The following is a 19,838-nucleotide window of genomic DNA, read 5'->3' on the forward strand; positions in this document are numbered from 1 at the left end:
TCTGGAAAAAGAGACCTACACTGCCCTCTATTGGATGTAAGTGGAAGAACAGAAGAAATAATTTCAATCAATTTATGTAAAAAAAACAACAAACAAACAAGCAAAGCGACTGATTATGCCATTAACTGGAAAAAGCCAGCATGCTTAGCATTGGTACTTGTATAAAAAATATGCTTCATTGTATGTCAGTGGAAAACATAACATATACACTGAAAGGTAAACTGAATGTTTATGTCGATATCTGGACGGCTTTTATACAATTTATGAAGCGTGGGCATCTACTCATACAGCAGAAACAATTAGATGAAGCATGAATGGAATAACACAATGGAATACCCAGAAATGTACAAAAGGCACATACAGTGTTTTTCCTCTCATTTTTCTAGATTCTATTGTTGTTTTTTTATTCTCCTCCTTTTTTTGAGAGCCGTTTTCATTATATATGGGGATGGTGAGGAGAAAGCTTTACTTTGTGGTTATTTGGTTATGCATGTATTGTGGAATCTTAATGGAACTTATAGTCTGTCTGTGGTACTCAATAGTGAGTTTATAGTAACCTTATTGTCCTTTATGGCATTTTTTTTTCACTATAATGTTCCTATATATTCCTATAATATTCGTTCTAAAATATTGTAAAGGATTGCTATGGTTTTGTGTTTCCATAAATGACACATGACAAATGGTTTTGTAATGTTTGTGTTGTTTGCTCTGTATTCAGCCCTCGGAAAATCTTAGCGTTGGAGTGAGAATATTTTACCGCTGTTTTAATAAAGAATCTCAGTCAGTGTGTCCCTGTGCGAAAGTTCACACTGACTCTGAAACATTCAGTTAACAAGCCTCCCAATCGCTTAGCCTACTTCCCCTGCCACTGTGTCTGATTACATTTAAATATGCAGAGTGGGGCGCTGGAACAGAGTTGATGAAGAGACTTTAGAGGATCGCTGTGATCCCGTTTTCTCTTCTCAGTCTGTTACAGTTTGGTCGTGTTTTAGCATCTTCACTGTCAGTTTTTCTCCAGAAACTTCAGATGTGGACGCAGAGCTATTATTGTTTTCTCTGTTGTATCGTCTATTGTTCTGTCTTGTGTTGTTATTATCACTCACATTTGTCTTTCATCTAGAGTGTCCTTGTGTGGCAACTGTATAATTGTTTAGCTTTTTGTTTTTTTGTTTTTTTGTTTTTTTTAATGAAACACTGTCTTTCTTTATTTCTTTCTGTAGTGTTTCTGTAGTGTCTGTGTGAAATAAAAATAAAATAATGAATAAATAATATTTTCACATCACAGACATCTGTGAATGTATAGTATGTACAGTGTACAGTAGCTGACATTTGTTTGTCTTTTCAGATGATACTGCTAAGTGGGGCAGTGGTAGAGTTGGCCCATAGGCCATTACTGTAGATGCTGTCGCCATGGTGAAAGTGGCATGCTCTCTCTCTCTCTCTCTCTCTCTCTCTCTCTCTCTCTCTTTCTCTCTCTCTCTCTTTCTCTCCTACTCTTTCCTTGTTGCTATGTAACAGCACTCTTCTTTTTTTCTGTTTGTCAGTTATCACACAGAAGGATAGCAGTCACGCCTCTATCGCATTATTTGCTCACCTTATCCAGCCATGCACACTATTGATAATAACTGACTAAACCACAGCCGATCCATTCAGTCCCTCCGCTAATGAGAGCATCATTTAGTTATCGCCCCTGTCTTATTTACTTATTTTACAACAAAGGGTGTTGAGGCGATTACTCTTTGAGCTCTTTTGTTTCTTGTTTGTCGTTGATTTAATGCGTTCACACACCATAACACCCACCAGTGTTTGTGATACTGTCGCTGCCATTTCACACTGTGTCAACTTGTGCAGCACCTGTTATGTAACATACATGATGAGTGATTTGAGGAGCCAGTAGCTAACTGAAGCCTCTGACATGCACACACACACATACACACACACACACACACACACACACAGACACACACACACACATTCTCTCTCTCTTTCTCTCTTACCCCACTTCCTCTCTCTAGCTCTCTCACTCTTTCTACAGTAAAAATACAAATTGTTCTACCACCTCTTGTTTTTCAGGTGCAGTGAAAACAAGGCCATGATATACAGCTTTCCTCTGTTTAATCTCTCTCTCTCTCTCTCTCTCTCTCTCTCTCCCACCTGCTCCCTTGGTCTAGTGGGTGAAGCCAGGAACCTCATTCCCATGGATCCTAATGGTTTATCAGACCCTTATGTTAAACTCAAGCTCATCCCAGACCCAAAGAACGAGACCAAACAGAAGACCAGGACCATCCGCTCCTCTCTCAACCCCTGCTGGAACGAGTCCTTCACTTTGTGAGTTGAAAAGTGTGTGTGTGTGTGTGCGTGTGCATCTATGTGTGCGTTTGTATCATTTTAGGCTATTTGTAGAGCACTTTTCAAGTTTACAAAGTTCCTCACAATCAAGGCAAAGAAAAGACACAGAAAGAAGGTTACAGAAAGTGGAGGACAGCGACATCACCAAAGAAGCAGCTCTGCAATAAGAAACATCATTAGGTGAAAGCAAATGTGTAGAAATAATAGTAGAAGTAATTTAAAGGACGACATTGTTTGACAATGTTTGTACTGTATGTCTGTGTTCTCACTTTCTGCCCTGCGTCTGTGTTCTCAGTAAGCTGAAGGCATCGGATAAAGACCGCCGCCTGTCCATCGAGGTGTGGGACTGGGACCGAACCACCCGGAACGACTTCATGGGCTCCATGTCCTTTGGGGTGTCCGAGCTGATTAAAGCTCCTACCTGCGGATGGTCAGTCTGCCAGCACTAGTCTTCTCTCTCAGGGCTGAATCCCATTCGCTTTCATTCACTCAAATAATTCAGAAAGTTGATTTTCTTCAGGTTTCAAAATTCTGAAAAACTTGGTGGTGCGAGGAAGTTGTCCTTTTTATCATCATCCCGCCAAAAGAAATCAGCAGATATGTAACTCCGACCTCAGCTCCTCATATAAAGGGCAGTAAAACATGACGTGAATTTCATTTTCTATTTCTCCCAAATCACATTACAAACAAATTCTGCTTCTCTCGACTACTGCTGACCTGTACTCACCTGTTTTATTTAGGTATTGGAAATGAACCAGACATTAATTGCGCACAGAGAGATCTTTGACTTCTCTGACTATCATTTGTTAATTAATTCACAGTTTTTTGGAAGTGAATTGACCTTAGTCCTGCTCGCCTAGTTTATCATATTATTATTACACTGATCCAAAGAACCCACGCCTCTTCACATTGAGTCAGGGTCACTTGGGGAGGTGCTTGGAAACTTGAAATGCAAAATACCAGACAACAAATAGAAAATAACTTCCTTTTCAATATTCAACGGCCTCCTTCACCCTCAGAAAGTTGAGATTCCAGAAAGTCTCAAATAGCAATTCTTTCATCATAGGTAATAATAGACACCCTAAAACCTCTAAATAAAACCTGAAAAGAACTTTTATCGAATACAATGTCCTAAAAAAGTGGTTTTCAAGAGCAATGTAGTTCACTTTGAATACGAGGAAAGAGAAATGTATTACTTGCCTGCACCAAAATTGCTAACTTTAAACTGCCCCGGCCTTAACCGATGCACCCAACTTCACCCAGCAGAACCCAGACACGTCTTTGCCTGACGCAGACATAAATCCAGCTCCATTCACACTGACAAACACCATCTGCTGGCACCGACCCGCCTGGCTTTCCTCCTCTCTCCGTCTCTGTCTACCTGCTCTGTTTCATACTGATAAACACACACTCACAGAGAGGTTGAAGTCTCTCTTCCACGGCCATGTTAGCATACCTGCCGTCGCCCAGCCTAAACCAAGCCTGATTCACCGCCGCTGTGGCTCCTGGAAATACCAACGCATAAAGAAGCTTGGCACCGGCTGATCGGAAACCACTACTACTATAAAAATGATGAGTGAGAGTGCGTGCGTATGTGTGTGTGTGTTTGTGTGTTTGTGACAGAGTGTCTAGTATATACCAGGTCCCTGGAAAAGTGGCCAAGAGGATGTGTACATTAGAGAGGAAGCTGAGTCAAGTTGGTGCTGACAGAGAGCAGAACCTGTCAACAGATACACACTCTGTTTGCTAGACAGCAGCCAGCGTCACATCCAGACACTAAATACTCAAACCATGGGAATCAACAGCTACTTGTGATTAAAGTGGTGTAGGGATGGATAGTTAAACAGCTGAGTGGGTGAATGGAGGGAGGGAGGGATGGATGATGGATAGATTGATGGATCAAAAACTAACCTGATCCACAGACCTACAGAGGATAAATTAATATGATGATTTGTTAGATAATCTCTCTCTCTCTCTCTCTCTCTCTCTCTGTCTCTCTCTCTCTCTCTCTTTTTTTTTTTTCCCAGGTATAAGATGCTGAACCAGGAAGAGGGAGAGTACTACAACGTGCCCATCCCGGAGGTGGACGACGTCAACCTGGAGCTCCGACAGAAGTTTGAGGTGAGGACGAGGAGGAGTCGAAGTCTTTCACAGGACAGACTGGCATCTGCGTCTTTTAAAAAAAAATATATATATATATGAATGATAATATTCAATAAAAGCACAAGTAGGTTCTCTGTTTCACCTCAGCTGCACAGCAATACATGCCCAAGCCCACGCACGCATACTGTACACACACATGCACACACATACTTTAACCAAACGTGTTCCACTCTCCTGTCACCATGGTAACTTCATCCTGTTCTTGCTTGTGCTTTTCACCCCGTCTGTCGGAGAGGAGATCACTTTCTCCTGCCGTTAGAGTGAAGGGTTCTAAGGGAACACTCTTGACTTTAATTCAACCCATATTTAATCTCAGCTGGAAGCCTCACCAACCCCGAGAGCCCTAATCTAGAGTAGAGTAGAGTAGGCAGAATGGACCAGTGAGATTCTTTTTCTACTATTTTGAAACATCGCCTTTTCTTTCTCCGTATTATTCTGGTCCTCTCATCCAGTCATGCTTAATCATGTCTGGTGGATGGTTTATAGCAACTGACACTCGCTCTCTAGTGGCCAATCTGTGTATTGCAGGTTTGTGTTAACACATGACACATGCCTACACATTAAAAGAGGACCATAATTACTGTCTTCCAATACTCTTAACTTGGGGTTAGAAGGTGGCTAGTGTAATGAAAAATTGCAGAGGTGCAGAAAAATAAGGGAGTGAAGAAGAGAGAGGAAAGAGAGATAGGTTTTCTTTTATTAAAGTCCAAGTGTGCATAAGAGTATAGAAATACGTGAGTGTGAATGTCATCTCCAGCTCTCTAGACAGTGAGTTTTTGTTGTTTTTAATTTTCCACTTCCAACGCTGGCCTTAAGTTCCCTCTGAGCCTAGCGTCTTCACACATCTGTGTGTGTTGCCTTGGAAACCGGGGCAAGATGCACGCCGCTGTGACAGAACAGGGTTTTATTCTGTTTTCCAGTCATGCCTTTGATTGTTTCATCAGACCTTTAGGAAGGAGGATTTCTAGATAGATAATTATAACGGATCAAAATAACAAATCATCAAAGCCTCTCTCTCTGTTGCCCCCTTTTTGTGTCCACATGTGTATTTTTCACCATTCCCTGTCCCGCGAAGAAGCACATTCACACATGCACACATCAACTAACCCTTGACCCGACTAACAAGTGAGTTTCTTCTCTCTTCTAGGCCTGCCAGTTAAATATCCACTATCTCAAGGTAGCTCCTCTGCCTGCTCACTCTCTGTCTTTCTCTCTCTCTTCCCCTCTCTCTCCACCATGCATCAACCTCTCACACTCGCCTAGTACGATTGTTTGTGGAGCTCTGCTGGGCTTCCACAAATGAATCTGATTTACTAACAAAGGCTCTCAACAGTATCTGGCTGAAGCAGCCCAATTTGCTCACTGTTAACACACACTGAATAACATGCTTTTTTTTTCTCTCTAACACTGCCGCAACATACACTCTTTCTGCTTCTTTCTTTCTTTCTTTCTCTCTTTCTTTCTTTCTTTCTTTCTTTCTTTCTTTCTTTCTTTCTTTCTCTCTTTTTCTCTTTCTTTCACTCTTTCTTCTGTCTCTCCTTATTTTGCTCACTCACTCACACACACTTAAAGGTGCTACATCTAATTTTAACATCAACAAATAATTACCACATTAATTATGAGACATGAGTGAGATTACTGTAAACAAACAAGACCTTCACTGAGAAGATTTGCAGCCTCTACCAGCCGCTACACTGCATTTTATATTGAGTGACACAGTAGAAACAGTAGAAACTAACAACACCACTTGCATGAGACAGAGGCTAACAATCATCTCAGAGGTTTCACAATTAATATGACAATGATATACTGATGTTTTAAAATGCTTCATGTAGCACCTTTAACGTACGTACTTTCTTTCTTACACATGCACACACACACACACACACACACACCGCATTGTTGTTAGTAAATTTGTGGACCACTCAGGCCTCTGGTGGGGTCTTCATCCTCACCACCATCAATGCAATGTCATTGGCCAGGAGAGCCTCACACCTGCTCCTCATTGGCTGATAGTGTGGTCTACACCCCGCCTTCTACTAGTCTGTCATTAGTCTGGACTATAGAAGGCTGTTCGGAGGTTAAGCATGGATGGTAACTGATACACACAAACTGTACATATGAATGCACATGTATATCTTTGGTGTGCATGCCAAATCTCTCCACATGGTGGCAGCATTATATTAATTTTAAGACTGGTGTGTGGCTGCATTGTTTGTGTGTTTGAAAGCCACTCTGTGGCCACTTTGAATGCATAGTCTATCTTCTGTTTATTTTGAAACAGTTGGATGTGCTATTCTAAATTGTTTGTACGATGTGCTGTTGCCTGATCTTCTATTGGCAATCTGTCCATGTTAATCCATGTCAAGTTTATGTGAATGTATTTGTATTTCCCTTCTCTAAATGACCACTGGGTGTCTCTCCAAGCTTAGGGTGACAGTAAAATAAGCATTTTTTTGTGTGTAAGCTGCAGGTTAGATGAGCAACACCCCCAGCAACAGGCAACAAAGCAAGCACAGGATCACCTATCTCTTCAAATGTTTCCTGGCAACAAGATGCTGCTGCCTGATTAAAGCAACAACACTGAGGCACATCTGAGTGGCTGTGTATCGCTGCCTTAATGGAAGGGTTTACCGCATCAGTCAAAGAACAGGAACACACAGTCAACTCTCTGAGATGTTTCACCTGTTCAAGCATTTCCTAACAGCAACTGGGTGACATTTGTTGGGGTACTCGAAGTAGGAAGAATGAAATACACTAGACAGGGCCTGAATGGGCATTAACATTTCACCAGGCCAGTGGTTCTCAATCCAGCTCCTCAGGACTCAGAGCCTGCTGGTTTTCTGTAGCCATCTAATCAGGAACTGATTGGGACTGGGGCACCAGGTGGATGCAGTCAACTAGCTGGTAGGATAAAAAACCTGCAGTACTCCTGGTCCCATGGACCTGGATTGAGAAGCACTGCACTAGGCAATACTCTCCTCCACTCTCCAGTTAAAAAAACACACACTCTTAAACACTGTTTACACATTTCTGCTCTTAATTTACCCCAACAGGTGCACAGGTAGAGCGAGTTAACCTGACCCCAACAAATGCCATCAAAGTTATAATGCTGAGCACACTGCAACATTGAGTCAAGAGTAGAGGAATGGTTGGCCTGGCAACAAGTCTCTGTGCCCCACCGGTCGCCTATTTTCCCCTGCATTATCTGACAGAAACAGACAAGCGCTGGAGCCATGATGGCAGCTGGCAGGGTTCTAATTGCCCTTTGTGTTAAAGGAGGCTTGGCAGGCCAGTTATTATAACAACAGGGAACCCTGCAACACTGCCACCCCCCGCAGACTGCAGGGCCCACCTCACAATTTCCCAAAATGCATCAGCGGAGAGACGTCTCTGAAAACAACTGGCATGTCAGCGGAGAACATAGAGCGCTATGTTCTTTCTCCATAGAAATAGATAATGAATAGAGGGGCTTGGTTCGTTTCTGACTTGTGAAATGATGGCAGCCAACCAGTTTCCTATGACATTTCAGTGAATGATGTCAGTGTCTTCATCTTGATGCCTTGTAGCACCTGATAATGTATTAACTGATCAAAATCTAATCTAAAGTGTCCCTGTAAATGGTTGAAAATATAATAAAACATGCTGATGTAATAAATTCCCAGATAATGTAATACCATCACATTATTACATTACCCATAACCATCATAGGGGTGTAACATGTTTTTAATTGATGATGTAATAATTATGTTGACTAATAATGAATGTAACTTGAGTTGTTACATTCTTTTTATTCACATTTATTACACTGTAAGTAAATATAATAATTACATAATCAATTAGAAATACTTTATACTTAATCACCAGTTAATGTAATAATGTGATATTACCTTATCTGTGAATTTATTTCATTAACATGTTTTTGTATTTTCAATCCATTTAGAGAGATATTTGTATTACACTTTGACAGCTTATTACTTTATCCAGCAGTTATTATGGTATCAGTTGCTACATGCCTCAATCCTCATTAATACAAAATTTATTTCACTAAATACTTTTGCAAAACAACACACAAGCCCAACATAGATATATATATATCTCAGTGGCGTACACACTTCCTGCTCCATGCCCTACTGTTTGGTTTCCACTGAGAAAATTGAAGCAACCCGTGATTTAGTCATGCTTCTCTACAAAGACACTGTAGCAGTCTGTCATATGCCTGGAGATCACAGGGAGTACAATCTGACTCCAGACGAGCTGTTAGAGACACCAGTCGAATATGCTCTCTATGTTCTCTCTCCAAGGCCCACAGGAAGAGGAGGCGTCAGGCATGGTATTACTTACACGCATCTTGTAAACAATGCAATCAGATCTGAGCGGCACAGAGCAGCATCGTGCAAACAACCAAATAATTGAGGTTTTAGTCACAGTTGAATTATAGAGAATTTCTCACTTGACAAACACTGAGCACCTCATGGGCTTTGCTTTGTTTGTGAATGCTGAACTATCAAACCGTGTATATAAAACCTCATCCGAGACACCTACAGCAACAGAATTCAAATCTAGGATGTATTCTGTGTTATAATGTCATTCATGTGTGTGTGTGTGTGTGTGTGTTGTACACCACAGAAAGCCAAGCTGGGCCATGGTAAAAAAGTGATCACGCCATCAGACCACCGGCGGTTCAGTCTGCCTTCAGGAAACATGGACCGGGTCCGACTCAACGACTTCCACTTCCTCGCCCTGCTGGGGAAGGGCAGCTTCGGCAAGGTGAAAGGCACAAGCACAGAACTGATAAAAAAAAATGGGCATCACTGCTGAAATCGATATTGTGATACATGAGAGACGGCTGCCAAAGAGTGTTTGATAATGTTGTCATGTCAATGAGCAATTGTTTGGTCCATAAAATGCAGAATCTCTTTGATTTGCCAATTCGACCTCATTAATTGGTGCCAACACATTACATGTCAGTTACACAATACAGGATTGCAACACTAGACGCAGGACAAACGGTAAAAAGACCTCACATATAGTTCAGACCAGATGTAGTGTGTAACAGCAGACACAGCATCAACACATTACAAGTCTACTGTATATTCAAAGTTGATGAAATCTGATTCATTGCCACAGAATGGGCATTTTGCCTTTTCAAATTCTTATTTCAGTGACCATAACAGGTATGGGAAATTAAAAATAAGACAGTAGCGGATTACCGTTTAATCAGTGTAATGTGTCAAGTCTTTCGTGACCTTGTGACCTTTGACCCGTGGCGTCTTCGTCAACTGTAGGTAATGTTGGCAGAGATGAAGTCGACAGAAGAGCTGTACGCCATAAAGATCCTGAAGAAAGACGTTGTGATCCAGGACGACGATGTTGAATGTACCATGGTGGAGAAGAGAGTCTTGGCCCAGAGAGACAAGCCGGCCTTCCTCACACAGCTGCACTCCTGCTTCCAGACTGTGGTATGTACAGATAAATCCCGATCTTTACTGCACGCATCCTGCAGCTCTTCCAAAAGGAAGTGCTGGGGAAATATAGGATATATACAGTATATAGGATCTTTCAGAGAACGTTTTCTAAAAGTACCATTATTCTTTCATGAGCTGGTAACTGAAATTCTGTTTACTCATACCCTTGGCATTTAAACACTGTTTTAGAATAGGGTGTGTGTTCATGTCTGTCTCCCTGTCTGTATTCATGCATACGTACTTGTTTGCGTATCCTGTCTCCCCTTATGTCTGTATTTACCTTTGTTGCTCGCATTTATTCACACTCTTGCCGGTTCCCCTGCAGAGAAAGTTGATACACTTGGACTGAGTTGAGACCACCCTTGAATACTAAGTGACCAGTATGGCGTCAACTCTGTGGAGAGAGAGGGTGACTCAAAGGGCCTTTAATAAAAACTACATTTACTGATGAAAGCTACACCTGACGTATGATAGGGGAATGTGAACTGACCCAGCCATTATATTGAAAGAATGGATCATGCCGCCGGGCATTTTAATGTCTCTGGAGGAGAACAATATTAGACAAGATGTTTTTGTACGGGAAACTAGAAAGCCTTTTTCACAGATTGTCATTTTGTGTTTTTTATTGTTTGCCAGTGATCTATTTCTGTTCATAGTGTTGTATGCTATTACATTTTCTATTGTTCCACCATAAGTTTATTCAACATAAATATAGCCTTTATCTTTCTAATGGTAATGCACTGACTTTTTTGTAGTGTGCATGTATTTTTCATTGTGTGTTTGGTGTTTCAACTGTTTGGAGCTGCGTATTGGCTAATAACTCTTCCTCTTTTGTGTAGGATCGACTGTACTTTGTGATGGAGTACATCAACGGAGGGGACCTCATGTACCACATCCAGCGTGTGGGAAAGTTCAAGGAGCCTCAGGCAGTGTAAGGACACTCTGCCCACTTGGGTCCATCCATACTGACATGGAGCATGGTGGCACTCTCATGTTTTTACCCAATTTATTGTATTTACAGCCACATGCCATTGATCAGTATTCAGGCTGGTAACTGTAAAATGCTCAAATATTACATTGACATCATAATGACTATCTTGTGGTTGAAGTTTGGGTTCTCACTCTGGGGACCTGGATTTCATCTTTACCTCTGATGTAAAAAATAATACTGTACATGCTAAAATTATGCTGTTTGGTGAATGCTTTTATTCAAAGCACTTTCTGGTATGTGTGGTCCCATTTACCAGTAGATGGGATCTGATGTCATTATTCCTCGTGTGTATCAGTGTATCAGATATTGTAGATGTGTATCGAGGGTAGAAGATTGATGATGAGAGCACTTCATCAGATTTAACCAATCACCATGCATGTGTACTGTGTACTACTTCAGGATCTTGTGTGCAAGCAAACATGCAAATGTTTGTTTATACTGTCTGAAGGGCAATACCAAAGATATGATGTATGCACACTCATCCAGCTATCACACGCGATCATGTGTTGCAGGGCGGTAAAGATTTACCATTATTGACTTTTTAGGGCAAGGGATATCTTGACTATTGCTTTCTTATATCAGAAATGTGGATTGGCATTTGTAAATGAAGATTACATGAGCATGACTTGAGTGAGAGTTTTCACTACTGTGTAGATGTAATTATGTTATTTTCAATTTTGCAGGTTTTACGCTGCAGAGATTGCTGTGGGTTTGTTCTTCTTGCATCGGAAGGGAATCATCTACAGGTGGGTGACCCAGAGGGAAACCATTTTTGTAAGACAATTTTGGGAATTTTTGCCTTTATTAGACAGTTGAAAGTGGAGAGAGACAGGGAAGACCGGGGGATGACATGTGACAAATGTCCTGGGCCGGATCACAGTTATATGTTGTGCACTTTAGGAAACCAGTTTTAATGAGGTACCATGTTCACCACAACTCCAAGATGTAGGTGCTCTCATTGACATGGTTTTGGGGAAAAGGTGGTTTCAACCATTTACAGTAAATTATGTTGTGAGCAGAGATTCATTTCACTCTAACAAACTTCAATTTCAATGCAGTTTGTGTGTTGAAAAGGAAAGGAGGGGAGTGTGACTCATTAGAGAGAAAAAGAGAGAGAGAGGGAGACAGGTCAAGAAAAATCTATATGAAACGGAGGAGGAGGATGAGGAGAAAACTGAAGAAAAACATGTGGAAGAGGTGAAGATAAAGGAATACAAGAGCACAGATAGGGAATTGGATTTGCTGGATTGTGAAATAGTTTAGACAGGGAGACTGATGGGCAGAGTGAAGCAGACAGAGAATAAGAGAATTGGGAGATCACCGTGATAGCGACAGAAAGAGAGAGCGGAGGTGGCAAAGAAAGCAGAGAGATGGACAGGAAGAATGAGAAACAGAGAAAGGGAGAATGAGAGGGAATGAGAGAGAGCGAGATTAAAAGGGAATGGGACTTATACGTTTAACTCACTCAAACGGAAAAATAGAAATGACAGAAAGACAGGGGCTAAGGTCACCCCGTCCTTCTTTAAGACTTCAGCTAAAGACGCACATCCATTCTTCATCCCGCCAGCCTTCTGTTTAGCATCCCAACTCGCCTTTGTGACTTAAGACAGATAAGTGGCGGAGTGGGTGAACGAGGGGAAGACAAAGACGGGACGGAAAATGAATAATTCACACATGAAACATGACCAGAATAGTAGGCTGAATTGAAAAAGTAAAAAGTAAAAGAACAACACAGAGAAAGCAGGGGTGTGGGAATAGTGATTTCAGGCCAGGAAATTATTTTGTTTGTCACCCAGCGTAGGATGTGTGCTGCAGACAGATAAACTGCTTCAGAGAGACGGCAGTGGTGGAGAGCAGTGCTGGTGTTTCAACAATTATTCGCAGTATTTCTGTGTTCCTCTGTAGTCTGGAAAGGACGCTGACTTGTCCACAGCAAACACAAAAAGGATGTAGTCACAAAGACAACTCACAAAAACGACCCTCTTCTCTCTCCCATAGGGATCTGAAGCTTGACAACGTGATGCTGGACTCCGAGGGCCACATCAAGATCGCTGACTTCGGCATGTGCAAGGAGAACATGTATGAAGGCATGAACACACGCACCTTCTGTGGCACACCTGATTACATTGCACCAGAGGTGAGCTGCACACTGCAGAGGAGAAGTGAAAGTCTCATATGGGGAAGTAGGGGAGCCAGGTTACAATGGGGGAGATAAAAAAAAAGATGAGAGGATTGTATTGCATCTTATCCCTTTGTCTCCCTCATCAACTATATCATGGATTGTTGCAATTGTTTATGAGCACAGATAAAAAATTGTTTAATTTGTTACATTTACATTTTAGGCAAAGTGGCTGACAATGAGTGCAACAGTAGAATATGCTTCAATTCATAGCCATGCCACCTAGAATTACAAGCAACCAAAAACCAAAAAAAGAAATGGAAGGCATTTTTTTAGAGAGGGGGTACATAGAGTAGAGAACGGAGACGATTCAGTGAGGGCAATGTGAGGTTTGTTTGTTTCAATGTATCAGGCCCATGCACATAAATGTCACACATTTGTCACATACAAGGTTTGTTGAGACCGTATTAGTGAAATATCTATCCAAGTCCTGAGTCCCTTCTCTTCTCCAAATCCCTGGATAGATGGCTTCTCCACTTTATTATGTCTCTCTGCCCTTGATACCAATGTTGTATTGATGGAGGTATTCAGCCGCGAGCTGACAGGCCTGCTATTCTGTGTGTGTGTGTGTGTGTGTGTGTGTGTGTGTGTGTGTGTGTGTGTGTGTTTGTGTGTGTGCGTGCGTGCGTCCACTCCGCCTCTGTCTCCACTGACTCATGAGGGAGCATGGTGTCCCACAGGTGGGAAGTGAGGGAAGCCCTGTCTCCTGTTTTCTCACAGAAAACCTCAACTAGAAGGGTTTATTTTAAGACTCCCTGAGCTTTCACTCCCTCACGACGAAGTCTGCGTGATCTGAGGGTGGCAGCTGAGGAAAGCACAGCTGAACAAGTTCCACACACCTTATTAAAACAGAGCTGGCTCAATAAAAAAAAATAATTCACCAGATCAGTGATGGTTTTCACGGCTTCATGAACCATCACATTGCAATAGAAAACCTTAAACAAACATACTTCAGCTTCATTTTCAAAATTAGAAAACTAGTTTATTCAGAGGTTGCCTTTCCGACAGTCCTTCAGTCCATCCATCCATCTTATTGGTCTGTTGATTGGACCTGGAGAGCATGTTAGGCCTGCAAATTATTGTCATCCAAGCAAAGAATCCCCAGGGGAAAAAAAGCCTTTGTCTGGATAAAAACCCATTACAGTGTTTCCTCTTTGAGTGTCTATCAGGGGAAAGAGAGGCAGAAACCGAAGCCAAGAGATGAAATCATGTGTGGCTGTGCAACAGGTCACAGCTTCTCCCCAAAGCTCAGCGCTTTCTATTGAATTGTAATTTTGAGAGTGCTTTAAAATTGCTGCATTTCTGTCACTGTCAAAGGCTAGTGCAGCTGTGATTTAGCTCTTTGCTTGTGTGCGTGTCTCTGTGTCTATATAGGCCTTTGTACAGTATGTATGTAGATCCCTGCGTAATTATGCCTGTGTGTGTGTATGTGCATGTGTGTATGTGTTTGTGTGTGTGTGTGTGTGTGTGTGTGTGTGTGTGTGTGTGTGTGTGTGTGTGTGTGTGGGAGGTGTGGGGTGGTAAATTGGATGGTAGGAGAAAGCGCCTTTGTTATGGCAGCTCAAAATAGCCCACTGTATTTAATGGTGGTCGATTTGGTTGGAGTTTAGATGAGAAAAGTAGTTCTTTATGTGCCGCTGTTAACGTTGTTCATCTTCTCTGATACCCTTGGTTGTCCCTGGTTGCGCTGAAGTATTGCAGTATTCAATCTTGACTGTAGCTAAAGTACTTTTGACAGGGTTAGGACAGGTTTGAGACTGATTATGGCAGTAGGAAAAGTACAGGTGTGTGTGTGTCTGTGTGTTTTTGAGACGGAGAGTGTGCGACTGTTCCAAGTCTTGAAGTCTTTATTTTTGTCCCTTCCAGATCATAGCGTACCAGCCCTATGGGAAATCAGTGGACTGGTGGGCTTATGGAGTTCTTCTGTATGAGATGCTGGCAGGACAGGTACTATGCTCTTTTACTGTACCGGTCCTGGTCTACAGGGGAGTTTTGTCGTCCTTGTACTGGGGTTGTACAATTAATAATGTATAATTGCATCGTATATTAGGTACCACAAATAATAAATCTTCAGAATATCAACAGTGAAAAATGTAATTTCATTTAGAATGTCTGCTGTAGGTGAAAATAGCTGAGATGTTTATATAAGATGCCAAAAAGTGCAGTGAAATAATATCTATTCCTCAAATTATAAAAACTAATAATTGGAATTAATTATCACAATATCTAGAAAAATAATTGAGATTGTCATTTTGGCCATATTCATACCACGTTAATAGCTGCTGTATTTATAAAACAGAGGTTATGGTTTTGACTGCAGTTCCCTTCCCAATTCATCGTCTCAGCTTAATTTAATAGGAAAGAATAAACACAATTTCATGATTCATTCTCTGTGACAAGGCCCTGTGGCATTTGACAGTCTGACTGTGAGTATTGTAGTAGTAGTAGTGTGTATTGTAACACTCTGTGTCCTTGTGACAGGAAAAGCTTAACAGTCTTTGTACATACAAGACCAAGTGTCAAAGAGAACGTGGTCAGTGACTCATACAGTTACAGAAATTAACCTGTTCTTCTCTTAATTGGAATTGACCAGTATAATGATGCATCACTTTAGAGAAAAGTAGGTTTTGTTAAGGTGTCCAGTTTCCTGGCAACAGTTTGCAGGAGATATTATTCCCCACTGAAGAAGGATCACACACATAAACACACACATACAGGAACACACACAAGCATCACTTGAATTGAGAATTACAGGGTGTGCTGTTTATTTTTCACAAACAAGACAGGTGGTATTTGTTCTCAGTGTTGTTAGATGTAGAGCGTAATTCCTACAGCGGATTAGACTTCAATAGGGTTATGATCAAAATAACAATCACCAAACAACAATCACCAAACCCAATTCCACTTTTAACTTGTGCCACTACAAAAATTAACCCAAAACCTTTTGTCAAAGTGGATGTGTTGTCAGAGAAACATGCTACTCTCCTCCTCATCAAACAGAATGTTTGAAGAAGGACTTCACATACAGTCTATACTGTCTATGGACAAATACAGAACCACGATTGTGTACGATTGAAATATATTTGAAAGGGTGCGAGGCTTAACTCTGTGACGCTGTGTCTCTCCTCCTTAGCCACCGTTTGACGGAGAGGATGAGGATGAACTCTTCCAGTCTATCATGGAGCACAATGTGTCCTACCCTAAGTCCATGTCTAAAGAGGCTGTGTCCATCTGCAAGGGCGTAAGTACTGTTTAAGTGAACCGAACACTGCCTTTGGTCACATATGACCTTCCTTGATATGTCTGTGTATGAACAGATTGATAGCAAACCCGCTCCATTTGCCCTACTTTAGATTTTCCCCGTAGCTTTTTCAGTTGTTAGCGTGACACTGAAGCTTGGCATGGGTCTGTGTCTCCATGTGGACAAACTAAGGATGTAGGATACTGGTGAAAGCTTCACTTGGTTTTCATCTGTCACCGTTTCATCTGTCTGCAACAGTAAATCATTTTGCACGGTACACTAGCAAAGTGTTCCCTCAACACTGTCATTCAAATTCATGCTCAACAGAGTAGAGTCACAAATTTTCATGGCCGTCAGAAAGGGTCCTGTTCTTCTGGCACCTGGGCACCCATTCGGACGGTGACATCATCACACCGTACCAGCATCGTGGGTGTCCATCTTATTTACCAACAAGGAAATGAGTTTTCAGATTCAATTTACACACCAGAAGAGATTCAATTTAGATTCAGGGACGGGCTGATCAAGTCTTTTAATAACATACCCCACCATCATTTATTATGATATTACGCCCTGTAGCTGCATGCCACCACTAGAAATATCATTCATCATCTCAGCAATTGGAAAACGTGACAAAAGAGATGATATTGACCCCCTTCCATTGTTTGCTCCACAGCTCATTTGCAAAATGATTTATGGTCAAAATTAAAAATGGCCGCTGAATCAAAAAATGAGCTATGAAAAGGCACCGCAATTTCCTGTTACTATTTTAAAACCAGTTACAATATGATGAAAACAGTGTGCATGTATGAACGTGAGACTACCTTAGCATAATGTCACTAATGCGATAATGTAATGATATACAGAAGAGAAGCGAAGATGAAATGTGGAAACAAAACGTAAGCTTCAAAGACAGCCTTACAGCCGTTTCTCCTCTATAACTAACTCTGTCTCACACCTTTTTTTCCCTTTTCTTTCCCCCAACCACCTAACTGCCTCTGTCACCTCTTCTGACCCCCCCCCCCCCCTTTCTCTTCCCCCCACCCCCACCCACCCCAGCTGATGACCAAGCACCCGTCAAAGCGTCTCGGCTGCGGCCCGGAGGGAGAGCGGGACATCAGGGACCAGGCCTTTTTCAGACGCATCGATTGGGATCGCCTGGCCAACCGAGAGGTCCAGCCGCCCTTTAAGCCCAAAGTGGTGAGTGGAGCTGGGGGAGGCGTAGCGTGCCACGAGGAAAATACTGTGGCAGGGTTCTTTCTCTAGTTCTCCATGGGAGTGTGTCTGTGTGTGTGTGTGTGTGTGTGTGTGTGTGTGTGTGTGCGAGAGAAAGAATGTACAGTATATGTTTGTGTTCATCTGTGTATGAGCATGTGAGCTTCCAAAATGACATAGTGCATCAACATTTCTTAGCATTACAAAACTTTAAAACCAGCACCAAGACCAGTTTAAAAGAGGAAAGACTGTGTTTGTTTAGTTTTTTTTTTACATTTTATTCTTATTCCTACTTGACCAGATGGCTCCCATAACATTACACTGAAGGGACTGAATCTCAGTCTGGTGCACAGAATCAAAGAGTAGGACATTGGGTGGCACCTTTCCTTTTCTGCTCACTTCAAGTAGACATAGGAAGGGTTTAACAATTCAAATTTACTTCCTTGGGTGTTGATGATAGGTGATGAGGGAGACTGATGGACACACATCACAAATGAGCTAACATCCAGTGATTTTGTCCCCAATGTGGGGAGTGCAATGCTGAAAAGAGCAATCACATACAACACAAAGAGACGCAGCAAGTAAAAAAAAATGTATGCATTGTATATGTCTACTGTAGAATTCAAATACTTCCTCAGAGCGCCTTTATGAGTGCACTTTAAAGTGCACATGCATGAATGGGTGCGTGCCATATGACGTGTGCGTTCCCATTCATCTTCACCCGGCGTGCATATGTGGACCCGGCAGCCCTGTAGCTGAGCTTGAGGCTGAAGGACCGCCGGAGCCCAGCTGCAGTCAACCGGCCCCACTGCCACCGCCACCGCCACCTCCTGTCACTCACAAACACTCCTTTTCTGTTTGTGAACCCCCGCGCTCCCACACACACCCTCTCTCTCTCTCTCTCTCTCTCTCTCCCTCTCTCTCTCCCTTCAGTGCCCACTGTGCCTACGGAAAAGCAGCCGCTGCCGCCAAGGATTAAATATAGCCCTCTAAGAGCAGAGTCCCCTTACTTTCACTTCCACACAAGGGCCACAGTAAATGGAGGGTTACATAGCGGATGTAGCTGTCTCTATTCACAGAATGGGTGGAGGGGGTGGAGGAGGGGGTTGGGGGCAGTGCTAAATTTGGCTCCATCCATTCAGGAGGTTTTGTGAGGTATATCATACTTGTGAGCTCACAGACTGCGTCATTAATGGGTCTGAAGGGACTCGCGCACAAAAGATCCATTGAGGCTTTATGGCCTGGCTTCCGGATTATTATGGAATAGTTCAAAATGCCTCATGTGCTGATATGGCTCCCAAGATACTGAGACAGGCATCACAGGCATTGAAGGACATTGTAAATTACAGATTTGTTTTTCTTTGTTGTGTAACCAAATAATAAAAGTGGATATAAGCTCGCCCTGGAAATTGCAGGTTTAATATGTAACACCATATGTTAAGAAAATTGGTTCCTTATGCTGCAGCTTTCATACAGAGCATGACTGATTGTCAGTGAATTCATCTTGTTTCATGACTGTGTCGATACTATACATGACCTACAGTAATATGAGTTGTATTCAGCTGCATCAGACACATGACAGCCTCCAGCACAGCTATGTATTCAAGTCAATGACCTCTACGGCTGCTAAGGGTTAGATCCTAATCTAATTACAACTTCTGCCCTACTACACTTCAGGCTGTGACATTCCCTGCACCACCTTGCCTCTGGGACTCTGGGGCTGCTTTCTACTAAGACTCACGATGAAAAGGCTATTAATCACAAATCTGCAATTCCATTACCTTTGACCAAACCGCTTTTTTCGTATTCTGCCTCTCAAAATATTGATTGATCTTGCTCAATTCCAGCCGTTTTATTGTTGCTCTCTCCACATCTCTAACATGGTTTATCTCTTTCTGCTCTCGCCCTCACAGTGTGGCAAAGGGGCGGAAAACTTTGACAAGTTTTTCACACGCACCCAGCCCATGCTGACCCCGCCCGACCAGCTGGTCATCGCCAACATCGACCAGAGCGAGTTTGCAGGCTTCTCCTACATCAACCCCCAGTTCCTTCATCCGTCACTGCACAGCGTGGTATGAGGAGAAAGCAGAGGGAGGAGGGGGGTGGGGGGGGGGGAGACACGGACAGTCTTGGATTGCAAGATCCTTCCAGAACTCCAAAACCCCCCGCCTCAAATATCCTGCTGTCAAAAAGACTCTTATCATCTTCTACAATGTTCTGTCAACTAGCTATCAA

The 19,838-nt window shown here is 42.3% G+C and overlaps 1 protein-coding gene across 3 annotated transcripts in view; it reads left to right on the forward strand.

The window, feature by feature from the left end:
* prkcab (protein kinase C, alpha, b) overlaps positions 1-19,681 on the forward strand; it is an 88,225-nt gene extending 68,544 nt beyond the window's left edge. Inside the window, exons 6-18 of one of the 3 annotated variants that reach the window (XM_071516234.1) lie at positions 2,172-2,328; positions 2,645-2,779; positions 4,377-4,492; positions 4,572-4,580; positions 9,146-9,282; positions 9,801-9,974; positions 10,820-10,911; positions 11,655-11,717; positions 12,970-13,108; positions 15,017-15,097; positions 16,284-16,391; positions 17,448-17,588; positions 19,517-19,681. In XM_071516234.1, the coding sequence (XP_071372335.1) occupies positions 2,172-2,328; positions 2,645-2,779; positions 4,377-4,492; positions 4,572-4,580; positions 9,146-9,282; positions 9,801-9,974; positions 10,820-10,911; positions 11,655-11,717; positions 12,970-13,108; positions 15,017-15,097; positions 16,284-16,391; positions 17,448-17,588; positions 19,517-19,681 (1,517 nt within the window). Of the gene's footprint in view, positions 1-2,171; positions 2,329-2,644; positions 2,780-4,376; positions 4,493-4,571; positions 4,581-5,659; positions 5,690-9,141; positions 9,283-9,800; positions 9,975-10,819; positions 10,912-11,654; positions 11,718-12,969; positions 13,109-15,016; positions 15,098-16,283; positions 16,392-17,447; positions 17,589-19,516 lie in introns of all 3 variants that reach the window. The other 2 variants (XM_071516233.1, XM_071516235.1) reach the window with 2 other exon arrangements.
* The last annotated feature ends 157 nt before the right edge of the window (positions 19,682-19,838 follow it).

Source organism: Centroberyx affinis, unplaced genomic scaffold (genome assembly GCF_046629955.1).
Source record: "Centroberyx affinis isolate AG114_WGS23_722 - 3 ecotype Tasmania unplaced genomic scaffold, CSIRO-AGI_Caff_v1 ptg000395l_1, whole genome shotgun sequence".
Lineage (NCBI taxonomy): Eukaryota > Metazoa > Chordata > Actinopteri > Beryciformes > Berycidae > Centroberyx > Centroberyx affinis.